The sequence below is a fragment of the Thunnus maccoyii genome, chromosome 12 (assembly GCF_910596095.1).
Source record: "Thunnus maccoyii chromosome 12, fThuMac1.1, whole genome shotgun sequence".
Lineage (NCBI taxonomy): Eukaryota > Metazoa > Chordata > Actinopteri > Scombriformes > Scombridae > Thunnus > Thunnus maccoyii.
The window spans coordinates 13,433,384-13,454,147 of NC_056544.1; the positions used below are offsets into that span (position 1 = coordinate 13,433,384).

The 20,764-nt window shown below is 40.0% G+C and overlaps 1 protein-coding gene and 1 long non-coding RNA gene across 6 annotated transcripts; one reads left to right on the forward strand and one right to left on the reverse strand.

Annotated features, from left to right (window-relative positions):
* Nucleotides 1–4,038: 4,038 nt before the first annotated feature.
* On the reverse strand, nt 4,039–20,694 carry LOC121908716 (protein AKNAD1-like). Of its 5 annotated transcripts, none has more exons than XM_042428955.1 (22): nt 20,202–20,694; nt 18,650–18,867; nt 16,938–18,139; nt 16,781–16,855; nt 16,566–16,683; nt 15,950–16,101; nt 15,786–15,845; nt 15,480–15,613; nt 15,202–15,394; nt 9,360–9,541; nt 8,682–8,852; nt 8,244–8,400; nt 7,974–8,068; nt 7,597–7,793; nt 7,398–7,506; nt 6,341–6,523; nt 5,923–6,029; nt 5,687–5,833; nt 5,490–5,582; nt 5,032–5,167; nt 4,752–4,920; nt 4,039–4,629 (listed from the first exon to the last, which is right to left on the reverse strand). In XM_042428955.1, exons 2-22 carry the CDS (start codon nt 18,852–18,854, stop codon nt 4,477–4,479), a joined length of 4,038 nt encoding a protein of 1,345 aa, XP_042284889.1. In that variant the 5' UTR covers nt 18,855–18,867; nt 20,202–20,694; the 3' UTR covers nt 4,039–4,476. The 5 variants fall into 5 exon arrangements, with proteins under 5 accessions (XP_042284889.1, XP_042284890.1, XP_042284892.1 ...); XM_042428956.1 differs by having other exon boundaries at nt 8,244–8,397; nt 18,650–18,904; XM_042428958.1 differs by having other exon boundaries at nt 5,032–5,143; nt 18,650–18,904; nt 20,202–20,693.
* LOC121908720 lies at nt 4,786–5,680 on the forward strand. The gene is made up of 3 exons (XR_006099303.1): nt 4,786–4,877; nt 5,015–5,172; nt 5,538–5,680. It is a non-coding gene; the product is annotated as an uncharacterized LOC121908720 (long non-coding RNA).
* Nucleotides 20,695–20,764: the final 70 nt, after the last annotated feature.

The following is a 20,764-nucleotide window of genomic DNA, read 5'->3' on the forward strand; positions in this document are numbered from 1 at the left end:
TTAGCTGCTTTAGGATGTATGTAATACACTTATTTATTTTCCCTGACATAAATACAGTAAATTCATCTGCTTAGAAGTAAAAAAAAAACAAAAACAAAGAAAAACAAATCAAACTAGTGTACACAAGCTTGCTTATGTAACCACATATAGAAAACTTGTTTGGTTCATTTGGATAACTGTAACTTTATACATCATGCTGTACTACAGGGAGCTCCACCGTACTCCACAGAGATGTACAGTATGTGCTAATATTTCCAGTTAAAGTGACAAAGGCGACTTTTTATCCATGCTGCTGAATGGTAAGGTTAGAATAATAGCTGCGTATTCCCCGGTGGCCGAGTATCTGCATCAGGTGTGTCTCGTGAAGATGGGCTGGGAGGATCCCAAAGGACCTTCTATGGACAAATCTCTTTTGTGCATAAAAGCCAAAAGCGGAAAGATGATCAAATTTGACTTCACACAAATGAGATAATCATCACAAAGAGAAAGACTTCAAAGAACAAAAAGTAACAGTGTCAGATTTCCCAAATCACCAAATTGTTTTGTTTACAGATAATATCCCATCATGTTAATCAATATGTGATAAACAAAGCAAATTGTTTGATTTGAATCACTGACCATTAAGAAAACCTCAGACTCAGCTGTCTACTGTTAGTTCTTACCTCACTTAAAACAACATGAATGACGTTATTTTAATAGCATGTTGAGTTAAATAATTAGTTTGTCATCATGAACATTATAATATAATTATCATTCTGTTAGGTCACACAATCTAAGTCCTCATTCTTTATTGATAATTTAACAAAAGTTTTAGAGTTGTAGACTCCATCAAAGCTGTGAAGGACAACCAACACTGAGGTGCTATCGAGTGACGGCTCCAGAGGAGCTGCTCAGTGGTCAGCAGATGAAACTGTGCTGCTTTAAGTTGTGTAACCGAGTGAAATTTTCCTGGTTTAAGTAAAAGCTTTAAGATGTGTTCTTCTCTACAGAGGGAGTGTTCCTACATAAATGAACAAACAAACAAGAGAAATATATGAATTCACACTATAAAGATGCATCCCCCAAAGTTTTTTGGGGGGAGTTTTTCCAGATCAGATTTGAGGGATTAAGGATAGAAGGTGTCATATGAGGCAAATTAGTGATTTGTGATATTGGCTATATAAATAAAATTAACTTTCCTTGACTAATCTGTGACAACCATGTATTTCCAAAACATTAACTTTTAATGAGCTGACATCCCCGCTGGACTCAGCTGTGCCTTATGATGCTGGATTCTGGACTTCCTAACAAACAGGCCCCAGAGGGTGAGGCTCAGTCACATCACTTCCTCCAACATCATGCTCACCAGAATTCCCCAGGGGTGTGTGCTATGTCTGGTCCTGTACGCCCTTCTCACTAACGACTGTGTGGCAACACACAGCTCCAACACTGTCATGAAGTTTGCAGGTGACACAACCATCTGATCACCGAGTGATGAGTCAGCCTACAGAGAGGAGGTAAGAGCCCTGACATCACGGTGTCAGAACAACCTTCATCTTAACGTCCACAAGGAGATGGTGTTGGATTTCAGGAGGGTACAGGAAGCACACACCACCATCTACATCCAGGTGGCACCTGTGGAGAGAGTCAGCAGTTTCAGGTTCCTCAGGGTCCACATCAGCGAGAACCTGAAGTGATCAACTCATACTGAGTCAGTGGTAAGAAATGCAAACGAGCGCCTCTTCTTCCTCAGGAGGCTGAGGAGGTTTGGCATGGGCCGGAGGATCTCTGCAACTTTTACAGATGCACCATTTAGAGTTTCCTCTCTGGCTGCATCACGGCCTGGTTTCGGAGCAGCTTCAAGCAGGACTGCAAAGCCCTGCAGAGAGTCATCAAAGCTGCTCATCACATCACCAGGTCTAAAAATATTAATGGAAAATATTGATGGAAAAATCATCAAGGACCCCAAACACCCAAGTTACAGACTCTTATCACTGCTTCCATCAGGCATCAAGCATCAAAGCCAGATCCAGCAGGCTCAGAGACAGCTTCTATCTGTAAGTCATCAGACTGTCGAACTCTGGGACTTTGTAAACAGATGTAACACACAAACACACACACACACACACACTCACTCACACACACACACACACACACAGTCTCTCTCTCTTTCTCTCCCACACACTTACTCACCTCCTACCAAACACACAAATACTCTCTTCCCTACAAGGCAAAATTTATATTCAGATGTATTTATCACCCATCACTTACGTGCAACACCGTACCTGTGCATCAATTTGTAATATAATGTATATTTGTATATATTTTAATTCGTCTCTCCTTTATCTTCCTCTCCTCTCATTTTATTATATACTTTAACTGGAACTAGAGCTCGAAGAAGCCAAGTTTCACTGTCTTCAACATTAACATCTGCTGTGTTGCTGTGCATGTGACAATAAAATCTCTTGAGTCTCTTGATCTTCTCTTGAGATAATTATAACAGAGAAAATATGAGTTTCTGACCATCACAAAGAGATCTTCCTCTCCTCTCATTTTATTATATACTTTAACTGGAACTAGAGCTCGAAGAAGCCAAGTTTCACTGTCTTCAACATTAACATCTGCTGTGTTGCTGTGCATGTGACAATAAAATCTCTTGAGTCTCTTGATCTTCTCTTGAGATAATTATAACAGAGAAAATATGAGTTTCTGACCATCACAAAGAGGTGAAACTATGTTTCACCTGTGCTGGATTTAAGAGCACTTTAACTTTTCTTGTCATGTTCATATTTGTGCAGGGAAAACTTTTCCACTTCCTCATATATCAGTGAGACAAAATATAAATATAAGAAAAATATATGATCAGAATTTGGCGCACTGTTTTGCAGTGCACCACTGTTTTGGTACACACACACATACGACCAACCAAATAACATCAAATATATACTCCTGAGGGAAGATGAAGGCTTCTTTTAACACCTGTGTGTGTGCCCTCCTAATATGATCCACAAACTGATCATATTATATCAAACAGATGTAATAATCATTATTTTTGAAGATATCATCATGCCGTCGTGATCATGATTAGTGCTGCTGATTGATTGCTGATGAATTATTTAACTGCACAAAGTCTTAAAATTTCAAATACAGGGGACATTTGACATAAGATCCCTCAGTAGAGACAGTCTTGAACTAAAATTTGATTATTTTACATGATAGACTTGAGTCTTTGACATGCTACTGTCCAGACTGTCTCAGAAATGTTTTGAGTAAACTGTACTGGTTCTGTGGAGGTGATCCTGTGTAAATGTGAGATAAACTGCACTGGATGATAAGTCATGCTTGCTTCACTCTGACTGGTCTGTCTTGTCGATGGCCTGCAGGTTAAAAAACACTGAGAACTTCTTCTGTTCTTTCAATAATCGGAGGGGACAGTTCAGGAATGTTGTTTGGACACATCTCCTTCCCTGATACCCCCCTAGAACAACAGGGAAACTCGACACCCCACAACAAAAACTGAACACAGCCCAACACCAGCAGGCATTGATGGGGCCTCGACAGGAACGGGGCCACAAAGCGCCCTGACAGAAACTTCAGTAAGAAGACACTGTGCTGCTAGCACCCACAGGCCAGCAGGATAGAATTTAGAGGCATCAAATGAGCATATCAGCTAAAAGGACAAAAGTTGATACTCATTCGAACTAAAGACAGAGAGGGATTTTCCTGAAATGTTATATTAGCAATCTGACCTACTTTTAATTTGATTTCACTTTATCTCCTTGGCCTGTGGCTACTTGAACATATTGGCTAGCAAGCAGCTAGGAAGCAGTGTGGTCAGATAAAATATAAAACAAAACAAAAAGGTTTGTTTATTGCTTCATCTGCTGAGTGACACTTAGCCGTGTGACTGAAGTAGACCCCAAACTAAAGGTCATAACTGGATCCAATTGTGCCTCCATCTGAGTTTCCATTTACAGTAATACACACAGAAGAAAGCTGTTTGCCCACTATAGAGGATATAAAGTATTTGTTATGATGAAATTTTAAACACACTTTAAATTATTAAATGTTTTAGTAATTTTATTAGTAGAGGCAGAGAAAGCAGAAAGTGTTGCAATGGTCTAAACTCAGATTTGATGAGTATGATTTAAAGTACAAGATTTATATGCTGGATGGAAGTTGCCTACACAAATCAAATTAAATGTACTCAATACAAAAATGACACTGAATATAAACAACATAAATATAAATAAACATATCAAAATTTTATTTTTACAGTGTGATTTCAGGCTTTTCTATCTATTGTTTCTATCTATTGTAAATATACAGCAGTGCATATATACAGGAGAAATAACTTATTATAGAGTGATGTCCTTAAATAACAAATACATCATAAATAAAAAATATTCCCTCATCATCCAACAAATACTTAGATATTCTGCATCATGTATCGCAGATACTAGAAGGTCGTTTACAGGGTTGACTGATGTCTGGGTATTATAAGATGTGGTGTTTTCTGCCCCCTAGTGGCTGAATGTTGTGCAGTTTGGCCAGGTCAGCTGACAGGCTCTTGGCCATGCGGTCGGTGGTCCTCTTCATGCTGCGGGCCACCTCAATAGCCTTGTCTAGAGTCCTGTTCATTTCTTCCTCCTATAAAACAGTAGCAAACATAAACTCTTTGGTGCAATGAACAGCAGATGTTCTTGTAGGGAAAATCTCTGAAATGTCAGAATACCCAGCAGTGATGCACATTAAAGGAGGACTCATTTCACCTTGTTCCCTCTGCGTCTGCCTGCCCTGCTGCCAGTCTTTGACAGCACTGATACTGGGGGCTGTGTCTGCTGGAAGTACACGTTGCTGGGCAGGAGTGCTGTGTCCGACTGTGTGGAACGCTTCCGGTGATGGGACACAGACTGCAGCGGTGGCTCCCTCACTTTATAGCTGGATTTGAGGACAGATAGCAAGGAAGAATGGTTTAATTTGAATGGAACCACACAACTAAACAACTTTATCAAGAAAACTGCTTGTGTTACAGGTAAGACACATGTTTACCTGGCAGGCAGGCTGCTGGAGGAGCCGTAGCCGACCTGGAGGAGAGGCCTCTGAAGAGATGGAGATGAGAGAAGAGACCATCTCTCCTTGGAGTAAAAATTCTCCATGACGACTGCTGGCCACGGAAACATAAGCACTACAGTATGTACACGAATAATACACAATGCTGCACATATTTACAGCCCTGGTTTGTTTTTCAGTTACAAAACTGTAAAGAAAAATAATTAGGACCCCCTTACGAGTGATTATTTGTCATAATGTTATAGTGATACCAATGACGATGGTTTGTGTTATGCAGCACGCTGAAAATCCTGATTAGACACTTAATATTTCTGGCTGATTTCCTGCTTTTTGTGTTGTTGCTCTTACTCTTATGACAGCATATGAGTAAAAGCAACTTATGTAAATAAAGTTCTGACCAAACTGTTAACATTGTTAACATCAAATGAGTCACTTACTCCGTGCTCTCTGCTTGGCATTGCTGTCTCTCTCCCCCTTCAAACTAGAGCTCATCAGACCAGAGGTCTTCACTGAGCAGTTTCCCTCGGACCCTAAAGGAGTACAACACACATGTTGCCTTGTTTGACCCACTTAACCCAATGCATATGATATCCATTAAGAAGAATATACTGTGAAAAATAGCTGTGGCTCTGACCTCTACTGGCTTGCAGTGTCCCCTGAAGTTTATATTGAAGCTCTGGTCCAGAGTGCACAACACTGCTGCTGCCTCTCCGGCTCCCCACAGGCGAATTGTGGAATTGTGGCGAGATCTCAGAGCCAGCCATGTCATCACTGTCTGTACCTGGAGAGCAACGATCAAAATCATTGTAGACGATAGGGGAAATATCTGCACACGTATATTGTTAAAGTATTGTGGTGGTGGTGGAATACCTTTGCTCTTGCTGGGGTCCATATCTGAAGAAATCCAGTCCTCTATCCTCACCTGACTGGAACTGAGATTGCTCACATTCTGTCTGCTGTTTGTTGCTTTCCACACACTAGAAGTTATAACAAAGATGGTCATTATGATCACTGAATGGTAGAAATATAATAGGACTTTGAATCCTGGATTTTTAGATTTAAGTGCTCATATCTAATATGCTGTCTTTTCCTCATATGAGCTTACAAACATGCAGTCTTTCCTTTAAAATGTTATTGGTTGCAGGGTCTACTTGTGTGTCTGCTTGCTATCCAATAATAAATAAAGGTCAATATCAAACAAATAAAATGCCACACTAATACACCCCCAACAATGCCCATTATCCTTTTATTCCTACACTGATGCCATCCAGCCGGACCAGCTCCCCACCTGTTACAGGCTGGTCTGTGGTGGATCCTGGGTCTGGTTTTGGACCTGCGCTCCTGACGATCCTGTCTGCATTTGGAGGTGAGGTAGTCCATCTTCTGTGCTAAGTGAGGCAGCTGGACCAGGCCTTCCTCCAGGTCCTTCTTCAGCCGGGATACCTCTGACTGCAAGGCCAGGATAGCCTCACTAGACACACACATGAGCACACACACAGATATTGAGATCTTCACTGTGTGAGCAGGCAGGCAGGAATAAAAGGAGATGATTTGGTAATGCTTTTTTTTTTTACAGGTAGTTTAATTTTATACTAATTTGCAGGATTTTAACAGTTTATTCTTTAGGACATTTTACAGAGAGGGTGGTGCATTTTGGTACAAATTATAAGAAAAAACAGAAAAAAAAGTGTTAAGTTGGTTTTGTTGTACTCATCATATTGTGTTCATAGATAGTTGTGAATTTGCAAAAAATCTTGATAAATTAGACTCTTGACAGTTCATTAACTGACAGAAAATACTTAGTTTTCAGTGTGTACTTTTGCATGTCAAATGCTATATTAGCATATTAGGTTTTTTCACGAATGTCCTAAAGTAGTTGTTGTGTAAATGTTCATTCTTAGGACATTTCTTTGAAATGGTTATGTAATTTGGTAGTATACAGGAAATGTGCTCATTGTAGAGTTTTTGAGAAACAACCTATACTATTATACAGTTTGTCACACCAAACCACACACTGAAAACTAAGTATTTTCTGTCACTTAAAGAGTTGAGAAGTTTTACAAAGTACCAACTATGTATGAACCCAAATGTAATGACCAACTAAACCAACTTAACACTTTTTCTTAAAATTTGCACCAAAGTGCCTAACCGTCTTTGTAATATGTCCTAAAACTTAACTGTTATATACCTGCAAATTACTGAGAAAATTTCCATGAAATTAATAGAAAATTAAAGGACTTGTAAAATAAAGTGTTACTGATGATTTAATACATTTTTACATTGAAAAAACAAGTTCTTGAAATGATAGTTTTCAGCATCTCAGTGGTCACATAACATTTACTGACCTATTACAAGAGCAGGAGTACAGATGGCTGTCTCTCTGTGCTGTATCCATGGTGGTACTGAGTGTGGGCTCAGAGACGTGGTGATGGAGCTGGGCAGGCAGGCTGGATCCTGGTCCATCGGTGGTGAAGAAACATGACTTTAATCATTTCAGTATTGACGAGCTAAAAAAGAAAACTTTACGAAGAAGGGCTTACTCACCCTGCAGCCTGACTGAAGGCTCCTTGGTGGTACTCTCCACCCACAGCTCCACTGCAGCTGCTGCACCACAGGACTGTGTTTGGACGGACGGGCGAGTTCCAGCCCACCACTGGCTGACTGGATGGATAGCTGTCTGCAGGTTGGAGCAGGAGGCTTCACTGTCTGAGCTACTTAAACCGTCACGCTGGGACTGCACACTGTAGATGGGAAACCAGAGTGAGAAGAGTACTGTATATATTATCCATGTAATGTGATCCAATATGGCACAATATCAGCTGGATCCAGACAGTGCTGCTACTATGAAACTCATCTGCCAAAATACTGGTATGTGTAGACTGATAATTCTATGTATTGTTGCTGTTTATACGGTGTTGTACCTTTCTGTGAGCAGATTTGGCTGAAATGCACCAGAGGCTGATTGACTCAAGTAAGAGCTCCCAAATCCACTGTCTGTCTCTGGGCTCACAATCCTCTGCACCCAAGATAAAAAACAAATCAGTTAAAATGAAGTAACCCAGGCATCTTAAACACTACTGTAACACACTTTATTGATGCAAACAACTTAAGGATTCAACAAAACAAGATTTTTTGGGGAGACCCTGCAATGACATGCAGACAAACAAAACGACTTTTTAGTTGCGACTGACCTGCGATACAGATGAGGTGTTGAGAGGCGGCTCTGAGAGGCTGTTGGTGTCTCGGTCTCTGGGTGCATCAGAGGAAGAGGAGACCTCCACAGCCAGACTTACGCAATCAACCAGATCACATTCACCCTCTGGGTTCAGGACACTATCCTGGGTGCTGCTGCAGCAACAACAACCATCAAGATATTTAGTTAATGACAAATGTTACAGCTGAGGCATCTTTCAGACATGAACAACACTGCGGGATGACACTCACTCTGCTTTTCAGGCGTTTCCTATTAACTATATTGACAACACATATTCAAAAGTAGCTCACTTACAGCACGATAGGACTACAAGATGGATTAGTTGTATGAGCCATACATTATTTAAGAGCAAACCGTTATAGAGCAGCCACAGTTAGTTATATTCTCATGTACACTTCAATATAACAACACAGACCTTTCAGGTGTCCACTGCCTCTGTCTTGAGGATGAGCTGGTTCCACTCAGGTACGCTAAGATGTTACTATGAACGATCCCCTCTGACAAGACAGAGCTCTTCTCTTCTTCGTTGTTCTCCTCATCATCAGCTGTCGGGATGTTCAGTCCCTCAAATGAGCCCAGTGTACTCCTGAAAAAAGACAGAGATGAAATCCTGCACATACAGACTCCAGCACTCTGTTCCCTCTGCATGGTGGAACCGAACACCAACATTGTACCTGAAACACTATCTGCCCACAGGAAGGCCGAGAACGTGCCTATTAGTTGAGCACAAACACACATGAAAGCACCACTCAAAACATCAAAAGCTAGACACAATAGTGACAGTACAAAAGTGGTGTATTTTATTTATGTATCACAGCCAACATAACTCCTGCATTGAATTTCTGCATTGAATCAACACGGGTACCTATTTACTACATTATTCACAGGAAGAACATAAGTGTTTCACACAGCTGATCAGCTTGTATATTCAAAACTTACAAGCTGTATTTATTATTCAAGGACAAAGTAGAGATTATTATAATTAAAGCAGAGCATTTACCACCAAATGTTGCATCATACAATAAAAAATAAATATTATTGGAGTATTATTATTATAGTATTATTGGAGTTTTTTCTGGAGTTTAATAAGTACCGTGAACAGTAGCTGTCATGTCCCGTATTTTTCAGTAGAGAGTCGGTGGTTTTGAGCTCACTGCTTTGCTCTAATCTACCCTCTCCATGGATCTCACTGGCCTCCTCCACTTCCTCGTCTTTCTCTTCCTCAGTCCGTGTTTCCATCTTATAACTCACAGTGGAAAAACCTGCACTTGGCCCCTGAAACATGAGACAGACCCAGTCCGATAATTTGTGGTTAGTGTAATCTTACACACATAGCATTATCTCCAGGAGACAACTTCTCACACCCTGCACACTCAGTTTCACAAAAACTGAATGATGGTGCAGGGTGAGAATACCACAAAAATGTCAATCTGTTGGTGGCACTGGATGAAAAGTCAGGGGATCACCAAAGTTATTAGGGTTCATGCGCTGGGGATCATGGACATCTGTACAAAATGTCATGGCATTCCATCTAATAGTTGTCAAGATACACTCAAAGAGCACTTTATTAGGAACACTTGTGGAATCTAATGCAATCCAGTACAACAGCTTTTCCATAAATTCTACTTTTACAAAGCTTATACATTTTCAGTTTTTGCTGACATTGTCATTAAGGTGATAATTCTACTTTATGTTTATTATTGAGGTCATAGTGGGTGTGCATTATATTGAAAATTGTTCCTAATATTTTAACCACCACATTAAAGGACGGGTTCACAATTTTTCAACATTCAGGTAACGAAATGAACATTGAAATAGATTTTTCTTGCTGTAATCATTCCTCCTGTTCATACTGGCCATTTAACACAAAATATTAACTCAAAAATTATTTTATTGATTTAAAAAGTCCATTAAATTCTACTGTTGGAACTGCATCAATAGCAAGGTAAACTCTGTAGCCTTCTTAAGATGAGCCTATTTAACATTATAATTGATGTTTAAGGTTCTCTATGTAGGAATCAGAAATTCCTTCTCATTAGTTACATCTGTGGCTGTTAAATGAGCTACAGTCAACATTCTGGTGCTCGTGCTGGCATGCTCGCAGCATGTGCTTGCGACATGAGACTATTTCAAGTGATGTCTTTTTCCTGCTTACACTTCTCATAGTTACATAAAAGATCTCTTGTTCTCTCATTCTCTTGTTTTGTTTTGCACCGTGTTTCAGCAAAGCATCTCTCACCCCTGTGGTGGAAACTGCCTTCCCATGATCAAACGAATAGTGAGTGTGCAAAGATAACATTTGTGTCAATAGGAGACAGTTCCCAGGGAAGTTAGAAAGAAGGCTAATCAGTGGTGTAACATTTTGGTTCTCTGTGTAAGATGATGAAAGGCTGCTAGGCCCGTTTTTATTTTGAGAAATGTGGAAGATGCTGAGACAGTGTTATTTCTAAGATAAATCATACTTGGATTATTACCAAAGCATCAAGGACACTAATGAACTCAGCAATAATAACAGAATAGTTTTGAATATGATAAAAATATGAGGTGGAGTCTAGAAAATAAGTTCCACAATAGAAGGAGTTGTGAAAAGTAAATAATATCATGTTTTATATTTTTGCAGGAGGTTTTTTTGTCCCAGGATCAAGGCCTCAGTTTGCTTTGTATTGTTTTTCATGCACAGTAAACCTATTCACAATGAACTTTACCAGCTTCAAGTGTATTTTTTTGAATCTCTCTCTCATAAATTTTCAGTTTAATGCCAAGTTGTGAATAACCTGAAGATTTATTGGCCCATCTGAAGATTTCTCATGACACCACCCCCGCTGTATGTACGTGTGCTCACACACAAACACTCACACACAGAGGCTCCTGTTCTGCTGTTGCTGCTGGCCAGTAAGAGTCAATCCGCAACGCCCAGCTGGCACAAATATGTGTTAATCAACCACCCGAACCTGACCCGAGCCGTAAACCACCCACATTTTTTACCAACTGTATTAAAACACTGGTAGGCTCAGTGAGCTGTGGTTGGGAAGCAATGTGCTGTGGCTGGGGAGCAATGTGCTGCGGTTTTGTTGTGAAATGTGTGCTTATCACAAGCTTTGGACTACCAACAGAAAAAAACAAAAGGGTAAGCTATGTTCTGCTATCACTCTGGAGCTTGTTTTCAGCTCCTTTGTTGATGAAATAATGTTGTTTTAATTGTGTGTGCTTGGGAGTGGGCAACTTGTCACTGAGGGGTGTCATGGAGGCAACTAGCTGTTTCGTTAGCTGGAGAGCTAATATCTGCAGGGTGTTTCTAGTCAGATAGCACCGTTTTTATTGCGTCGTGTTGTTATGCTGGTCGTTTGTTGATGTTAGCGGGAGAGAGACAAGGCACTTGGGAGCGCGGAAAATCGCAGAAAACCCGGCCCGGGTCCTTCACATAGAAATCAGTCCACAGGCTATTACAGACAACCAAGAAAGTCAGGGAAGGTCTCATTTTTTACATTACATTACTACCTGTTCACTCTTTGGCAATAAAAAAAAACATTCATAAATGTTAATTGCTCACAATTCTACATATAGAACCTTTAAACTGAACATTTCTATTGATGGTGAAGTGAGACAAGGTGAATGGGACTTCTTTGGGAATACTGTTGTTGATGTTTCTGTCCTCATTGATCTCTATCTCTTAGTATGTAGTGATAGGCAACTAGGTGAGGCACTAACCAGATCAGAATTGCATCCATAGCAACGATCTGTTATTCATAGCAGCAGTCTGGTATTCAGAAATAACAGATCATAGAATGCCATAATTGACCAATCAGAATAGAGTATTAAAAAAGCAATCTAATAAAGTGTAAATAAAAGGGCCATCTTGAGTCATTACTATAACAGAATTCTTATATCATCGTTACCACATAGTGTAACATTGTGTAATGTTCTAGAATTCATCATATCAGCTCTTCAACAAAGGGAAACCACAGGTCGTCATTAGAGCCAACCATTTATTACAGTGCGTAATACAAAGCTCTTGTTAGCCTTTTAGTAGAGACAAACCGTTTCAGTGACAGAACTGAAGATATCAGAAGATGGAGAACTTGAGGAGCCACAAACACACCACGGCCCTCTTTGAATTGTATGAGAATGAGCTGAAGGTCCTTTCCAGAGACCACGATGACCTCCAGCTGAAGAATGCAGAGATAAGACTGCACTACTCAAACAAGCTGAGAGACGAGAGGAAGGAGAAAAGAGCCCTGAGTCAAGAACTTGACCAACTGAAGAAAAAGCTTCTGAGAGTGAACTCTATGGATGTAGACAATGTGACCAGTGTTAAGAGGGTCTCCACCTGTAAAATGGAGGCACCTGGTCAAAACCTGGAGGACAAGCATTCAGTTGAATGCCTTAAGCTTGCCACTGAGTTTGAAATGGAGAAGAAGCAGCGGGAGGTTCTCTCTCAACAAATCCTGGAGCTCAACCAGCAGCTCCAGATGGAGAGGGACTTGAGGGCCAAGGCAGAGGCCAAAGCAAGTGAGGCTGTTGAGATAGCAGATGAACTTGTCCAAAAACTGGATGAGCTGCAAAATGTCTCCAATGAGGCCTTAGTTACAACCCAGGCACTTCATAATGAGCTCAAAATAAAGGTGGAAGGCCTCCACCAAGAAATTGCAGACCTGAACCGACTCCTTCAGAAGGAAAAAGAATTGAAGGCTCAGGCAGAGGCTGACAAGCATGAGGCGGTCAAGATCGCAGAGGCACTTTGCAAAGAAATGGAGGATATGCAAAGTGTTGTCAAATCCTCAAAGAAGTTCTCTGACAATGCCTTGCAGAAGCTCAACACACTGGAAAAGAGAATTGAGAATATGGCCAACCAGTGCATGGCAGAGAGGAAAGAAAGAGATTGTCTCCAACAGGAAATGGAGGAGCGACTGCAGAGAGAAAGGGACTTGAGAGACCAGACTGAGACCAACAGCCTCAGGGATTTTGAGGCCCTGGAAGCTCTTTGCCAAGAACTGACAGAGCTTAAAAGTGTCTCAGAGGACCAGTTCACTCAAAGGCAGACTCTTTCCACCAGGCTGAACATGGAAGAAAAGAAGCAGAAAGGCCTCTGCCACGACATACTGTGGCTCGTTCAAATGCTGGAAAAAGAGATGGAGTTGAGGGCCCAGGCAGAAACGGACAAACTGGAGGCCATCAAGATTGGGGAGGCACTTTGCCAAAAAATAGAGAGATACAAGGTGTGCTCATGGTCCAAGGAAAGTGAAAAAGGTCCCCGGCCACGACAGCGAGGGATGTGAAGTGCAACTGAGCACCGATGAACCCTGATAGGAGATCCCCTCTATTCTGTCTGTCTTTGTAAATTTAAAATGTACTTTTGACTTTGTTTTTGTTCAATAAATGTATAACATCTCTGAAACAATGTAGTTCACGTATAGTTAGATTTTTGTTGTATGGTACAATATAAATGGCAACACAGTTAAAACTTTAGATGCTTTTATTAAAACAAAACTATGGCCTCCTCTAGTGTCATGGTGGTATATGCTAGTTAAGAACTGCACTATGTAATTATTATCATTCTGCACAAGGTATAATAATGACAATGTTTCTATTTCACATTGCACACTGTATAGTAATAATAATTCTACTCTTTTTTTAATCTTTTTATCATATTTCATTATATACTATGTTTATAATCATTGCACAATGTATAATAACAACCTTTTCTATTTAATTTTATTTTATTCTATTGTTGTGTCTGATTTGTAGGACCGTGCTGTTGTCCCTTGGGATTAATAAAGTATTTCTTATTCTTATGCAGCTATCATGGCTAGTCTTGTGTCTGTATCAGCCAGCTATTGATATCACAAATGTCATTGCAGTTAAACAGCTTGCTATCTATAAAATTTAAGTTCACCACTGAGATCCATCAGCCTCCAGAAGAACAAGTATTTACCTACGTCGCCTAACAGAAACCTAATGAGAAACACTCGGTCCATCTTAAAATAAGGAAATGTGTCCACTACGCTGTATTAGTATCTCATTTCATTAAGTGGTTTATTGAATCAATTCTAGTTACATGTACTTAAAAAAGCAATTCTGGACTTAAATTTTCTTATCAATTATGCCTAATATATTTAATGAAGGCAGTAGGAGATGGGCTATACTTTATAGGCTAACTTAAAAAAATAATTTTGAGTACTATCTCACTGACTTTTTGGGCTCTGTACAATGATCCTATAATATCTGTACAGTGACTTACAACATCCATGATAAGGTTAAGTACATAAGGTTAAGTTGATCATTATTAATTTTGCACATATTGTAAAAACATGTGGGTATCAATATATCATATACTATTTGTATGTATATATGTGACTGTATATAATATAGTTTTTCCTTTTTTATTTCTTCTATAGCTCTACTTTTATATACTTTAATCTATATCTTTAATCTTTTATTGCCATATTGATTGTTTTATTCTATTTTAATTAAAAAATATATATTTTTATACATAAATACATTGTCTATATGTGTAGATGGGACTACAACTGAATTTCATAGTACAATCCTGCATTGTATAATGACAATTAAAATGAACCTTGAACCTTGACACTTAGAAAGGGTTAGTCAAGTCAAGTCAATTTTATTTATACAGCCCAAAATCACAAATCACAAATTTGCCCTATAGGGTTTTACAATATATACAGACGTACTAGATGAAAAGTCAGGGGATAATATATTTATCACATCATATATTTGTCCAGATATTTCTCACACTGGCACTGGAGGAAAAGTCAGGGGATTGATTTAAGTGTCTTAACATAATTTAATTGCAATACATGCAATAATTGCTGAGATATTTCAGTCTGGACCAAAGTGGTGGACAAGCCATCTTTAGTGAAAATGAAAGTGAGTCAGCATTGGTGAGTTAATGGATGTGTTTGTGAGTCGGTTACCTCATGCAGTGATAATGGAGGTGAGACTGTGTGCATGCAGAGAGGACTGGGCTTCACATACAGCAACTCTGTCATGGGCGTAGGAGTGGAGGATGAGTGGGGTGGGGAGATCTGCTCGCACATATGTTTGTCTATCATCTCCTTTATGTCCTCAAGGTGCATCCCTATCCTGAATATGTCTCCCTCCACCAGCCTGCACGCACATACATGGGTGAACACATGAATGAATGCATGAACATGAGACTGACACATGGGTGCAATAGTGGGGTCTTTTTAACCTGTTTGGGTCAAAGGTGCCAGTGTTCCTGGACAGGCCCATGTAATTCTGCATCTCCAGAGCTCTGTGCTCGTCCTTCTTACTGATGTATTTTCTTTCCAACTGGTCCTGAGCCTCCATCATGCTCCTCAACATCTGATAAAGGACAAGATTCACATTCACGCACATGTTGAAGTAAAAGAGGAACTACACTGCTCTCAAAATATTATATAATGCATGTGGGAGACATATAAAATTGAGATTTTCTATATTTCCATATTCTGTGCATTACATAAAGAACTACATATAAGACGTGAAAAATACTTACCATTTGCTGTTCTGCTGTGCTAACTGACATGTTGCTTACACTCAGTTTGAATTCTTCCACCTGAATAGAACAACGTTTGTATATGATTTTCGATGTCTATTTTCATGTTTTTTATTTTTATTTTATCGGTAGTTAAGCAATATCTGGCAAATCTTACAACTAACCTTCTGCATAAACTGGCTGATGATGTCTCTCAGCTCAGCAGTCATTCGCTCGCCATCACTGGGACACTCTGGATCAGGCTGGATGGAGGAAGCTGTGTTCAGCTCCTTAATGTTGCTCTTGTGGTTTGTTTCTACTTTTTCACCACATATTTCTGAAATATAGCAAGAATGCAGTGGTACACAGCAAATGTAAGCTTATAAGCTCTCACATTTAAAAATAACTGTCTAATTCTAAACTTCTATAACAATATCTCCTACTCTCAAATTAGAACAGATAAGGGGAACTGATCAGTCAGCTGATACCTTGATCCACTTCATTGGTGTTCTTCTTGAAGAAAAAAACTTGACGCATAACTGATTACATTATAATGTGCAAAAGTAATATATACAGCAACTGATATTTTGATATGGTTGGGTTGTCTGGTTTACAGTCATTGTTTTTCTCTTAATTAAAGTGCTCCAAAGTGAAGATGAAGATGTTTGTGTAACTAGAATAGTGTCATATGACCCCATTTGTCTCTATGGAAACCAATAGCATTTCACTGGATAATCTGCAGTGGCAGTGAAGCAACGCGTTGACCTTTCATAATATCAGATGTCAGACACAGAGACGTACCTGATGGGGGAATGTGAGGAGCCAAAGAGCCAAGATGCCTTCCCTCACCTAAGTTTCCCTGATCATCATCATCATCATGCTCTAAAAAAAGCTCAGTCAGTTCTGAGGGGGGCTGAGTCTGCAAAAAAGAGAATCATACATTTTTAACTTTTACCCCATTTTCATTTCTCTTTACACCTGGATGGTTTAGATCAATCAAAACAGATTTTACTTACGTTGGTTCCCAGCCTCAGTTGATCTATAAGATTCTCTGCCTCAGCATATTTTGTGAGTAATTTATCATATTCAACCTAAAGAGAAGAAGAACAAAACAAATCAAGCAAAACAATGAGTACAGGTGCACTATGAGGAGAAAATCTTGAATCTTCCCACCTGTAGGTGATGCACCAGTGCTGGAGCAGTCTGTTTCTCCGGGTCTTTGAAGACATAGGGCTTCTCTGATGGCTGGATCGAATCCTCCAGGACTTTGCTGATCACCTCTAACATCCCTGGAGAGGACTGGGCTCTGTGCATGGTGCTGGGGACCTGGGGAACAGGTCTGACTGGACCACTAGGGGCTTTAGGGATTTTTACCTTGGGGGCAACCTTGGAGAAGTCAGGGAGCGGGTAATGGACTTGGCCTTGGCCATACTTCATCTCGCTGAAGGATCTGGTGCGCACAAGTGGGACTTTCTGAACTGGACCATCCTCTGCAGACTTTTCTTCATTCGCTACATCTAAAGCACTGTTATCACTGCTGCCATGTTTTGAGCTTAATGTAATGCTGTCAGTAGCAGCAGAGGTGACGCTATTAATTCCTATTTCTGTTTCCTCCTCTAAACTTGAATTTTTTGATGCATTATTGCTGTTATCGTCAGTCCTGCCACAGTAGAAACTCTGATTAATCTCAGAATTACACACATGGCTGTCAGTGTGGTTATTAGTAATTAGTGCACTGTGTGTTGGAGCCCAGCTAAAAAGGGTGTCGTCCACGCTCTCCAGCAGGGACACCTCGGGCAGGGTCTCTGCCTCGATCAGCCTACCTGCCCGCAGTAACTCCTCCTGGGTGAAGTGTTGCAGTAACAACTGGTTAATGTCTGGCTGCTGGTTGCCATCAGCAGGACTAGTACATGATGGGACTTCCTCACTTTGCTTGGAGCCATCAAAGACATCGTCCTGTTTGGTGTTGGCATCCTCTTGCCATAAAGTTGCTGGTTTTTCAGCATGAGGCTCAACAGAAACCAAATGTTCCATGTCTCCTGTAGTAAATTCATGCAGATCAGGCACATCAGGACTTGCATGAACAGTTTCTCTTCCATCGGAGCTCATGTTGCCCTGAGAGCTTCCTGTCTGGTTGAAGTAGGGGCTTCCAAGGTCACCATCATAAGGTAGATCCTCCTGATCCTCATCACTGGTACTTTGCCCCGGGTCTTCATACCTTTGGTTTAGTGCCGCATCCTGCATGGTGTTGGGTCTTTGTGCAGACACATGCAACATGCGGCTCTTGGTCTTGCTCTCTACCACCCTCTCGCTCTGGTTGCTGACAATACTGGAGTCTGAGGAGGTGTCATCCAAAGCAGACAGCTCTGCACTCCCTGAAAATGAATGAACACCAGTACAAAATAAAAGCCTAATTAGAAGGTCACATATACTCATTTAAGCCTCGGTGTTTGCCATAACTTTTAAAGACTGCTTATCATTACCAACGACAGCCCCATTGCCAGTATATGCTATTGCATGTAGGCTATCATTTAAACTGTTTTGAATTCATGTTTGTCCTTTTAAGTTACTCTTGTATCATATGTGTTTTTTTCACATTACATGACATAAAAAAAAAGAAAAATTCCAAAACAAAAATACATAAGGTTTCCCTCGTTACTGCTGTATCATATTAACAGTGTGCCACAAAGTCCTCAGTGGTTGAATTTAAATGTATGTCCAAGCCTACAATCGCCACTGATGAACTGCTGTGAATCTGTGAGAAACGTGTAGCTTGTTATTAAATACAAACTTGGCTACATATGTGTTATGACGCTACACAGAATTATTCACCCAGTAAAAACACTCAATAAACAGATACAAAAGGTGGTGACTCCAGGACTTACCGCTGAGATGGATACTGGCCTCTGACGCAGCAGACTCTGCTTGTGAGAGATGCAAAGCTAAAGAACCCTCCAGATCACTGAGGTGGAGACTTTCATCCTCACTGAGGTCAACAAAGATGCTCTGCTGGATGCACTTTTCCCACAGCACAGTGGGCTTGTCCTCTCCCTGAATATCCTCGTCTGATTCCTCTGGTTCTCCCTCCATGGACACTTTCTCACTAACAGAAAATGTTAAGTGGAAGCTCTATACAACCTCTGCGGTAAGGCAAGGGGGTAAGAAAGGAGGATGGAGCACCTGTTCATCACTTAGCAACGCATCTTGTGAACTGACAACATTGGATCAAAATGTGCTAAGCCGTCAATTATTTAACAATCTATATATTGTGTGGGCAGAGCTTTGCGTGATCTGAGTGTGGAAGGTGTTGGTGTGAACAATCATTTGTGTGGATGAAAGAACTTGTGTGTGTGAGAGACAGTGGAGAAAAAGCAATCAGGTTCTTTAACAACTAAAGATTATTATTTTTGTTACAGAGTTATATGTCAATTATTTCCTCAATTACTCGATTCATTGTTTGGTTCATAAAATATCAGAAAATAGTGAAAAATGTTGATCACTGTTTCGATGTCCTCAAATGTCTTGTTTTTAACAGTCCACAACCCAAAGATATTTAGTTAACTGTCAGAGAAGACTAAAGAAACCAGAAAATATTGAGAAGTTGGAATCAGAGTGTTTGGGGATTTTTCTTCTTAAAAAGATGGCAATTAATCTAATAGTTGGCAACTGATCAGTGAATCGACTAATCGTGGCTGTTCTAGTAGCAATACCACAATATAAAAACATTCAATTACATTTTGCATTTTAAATCTTAGTCAAGTAAAAGTACAGAAGTGTTGTCAGCAAAATATCAAAAGTAAAAGTACTTATTAGCCAGCCAAATGGCCCCTGTCAGTGCTGTATTATAAGAAAATATAACATAGGGTTATTATTATGCATTAATTACATAGTAACGTAAGCAGCATTTTAATTCTGTAGATTGTCGAGCCAGAGTTGTAGGTAGACTTCTAACTATTTAATATACTGTTGGGTAGTTTAATGTATAACAATGCATTATATTTTATGAGGTGATATATTTTGTATATATCATTATAATCTGCACAATAGTTAGTAACTATAGCAGAATAGCAAATTAATGTAGTGGGGTTAAAAGTACAGTACAATATTAGAATATTTCCTTCTGAATTGTAGTGGAGTTGATGTATAAAGAAGTAGAAAATTGAAATACTCAAAGTACAAGCATTTCAATATTTTAAGGTACTTGAGTAAATGTACTTAGTTACTTTCTGCCTGGTGAGAGAGGACAATGTGTGTGACAATGTGTGTGTGTTATTGTGTGAAAGCTCTGTGGCATTAACAGAAAGTGATATAAACTTTACAGCAGATTTTGACCATACATGTGACAATACATTTTCAGTTTCAGTACTGTCAGTCTGACCAACGTTTTGCAGTCTAATATTGTGATGTTAGTAGTTAGTAGTAGTGTTGGTAACTTACTCTGGTAATGAACAGGTCCTTCAGCAATGCGACTGTAGTTTTAAGTTGATCCCATCCACATCCACGCTCTTACTCTTGATATAATCTTGCTACTAGCGACAGTATTTCTCTTTCTTTCTGTCTTGACATATGGCTTCTCGGACAGGTTTAGTTTCTGTGGCATCATTAATATTGTACAAGGCAGCGCTGCACGTCTGGACCCGGGCTGGCAGCGTGCAGGCGAGGTCTAGTTGCTGGGTAACAGCGGTGGAGTCACCACCGTTATTGGAGGAAGTTTATTGGCAAGAATGAACACATTGGGACAATCAACTTCAGTACATAACAATACATTTTCTATTTATGTCGTACTGATTGGAATAATGCTGATTCTTCTGCGGTCTTTACACCCTCACGTCGTTAAACGATACACAGCGGCAATAGTGAAATACTGTCAAAATTTCAAACAAGATAGTAGCTAAATCATGACAATGCGTCATCGTTTATTCTATTCAAATCTATTGGTCAGATGACGGTTATTCGGGGGGGAGTGGCTACCTTTGAATGATGTCCTCTGATTGGCTGGT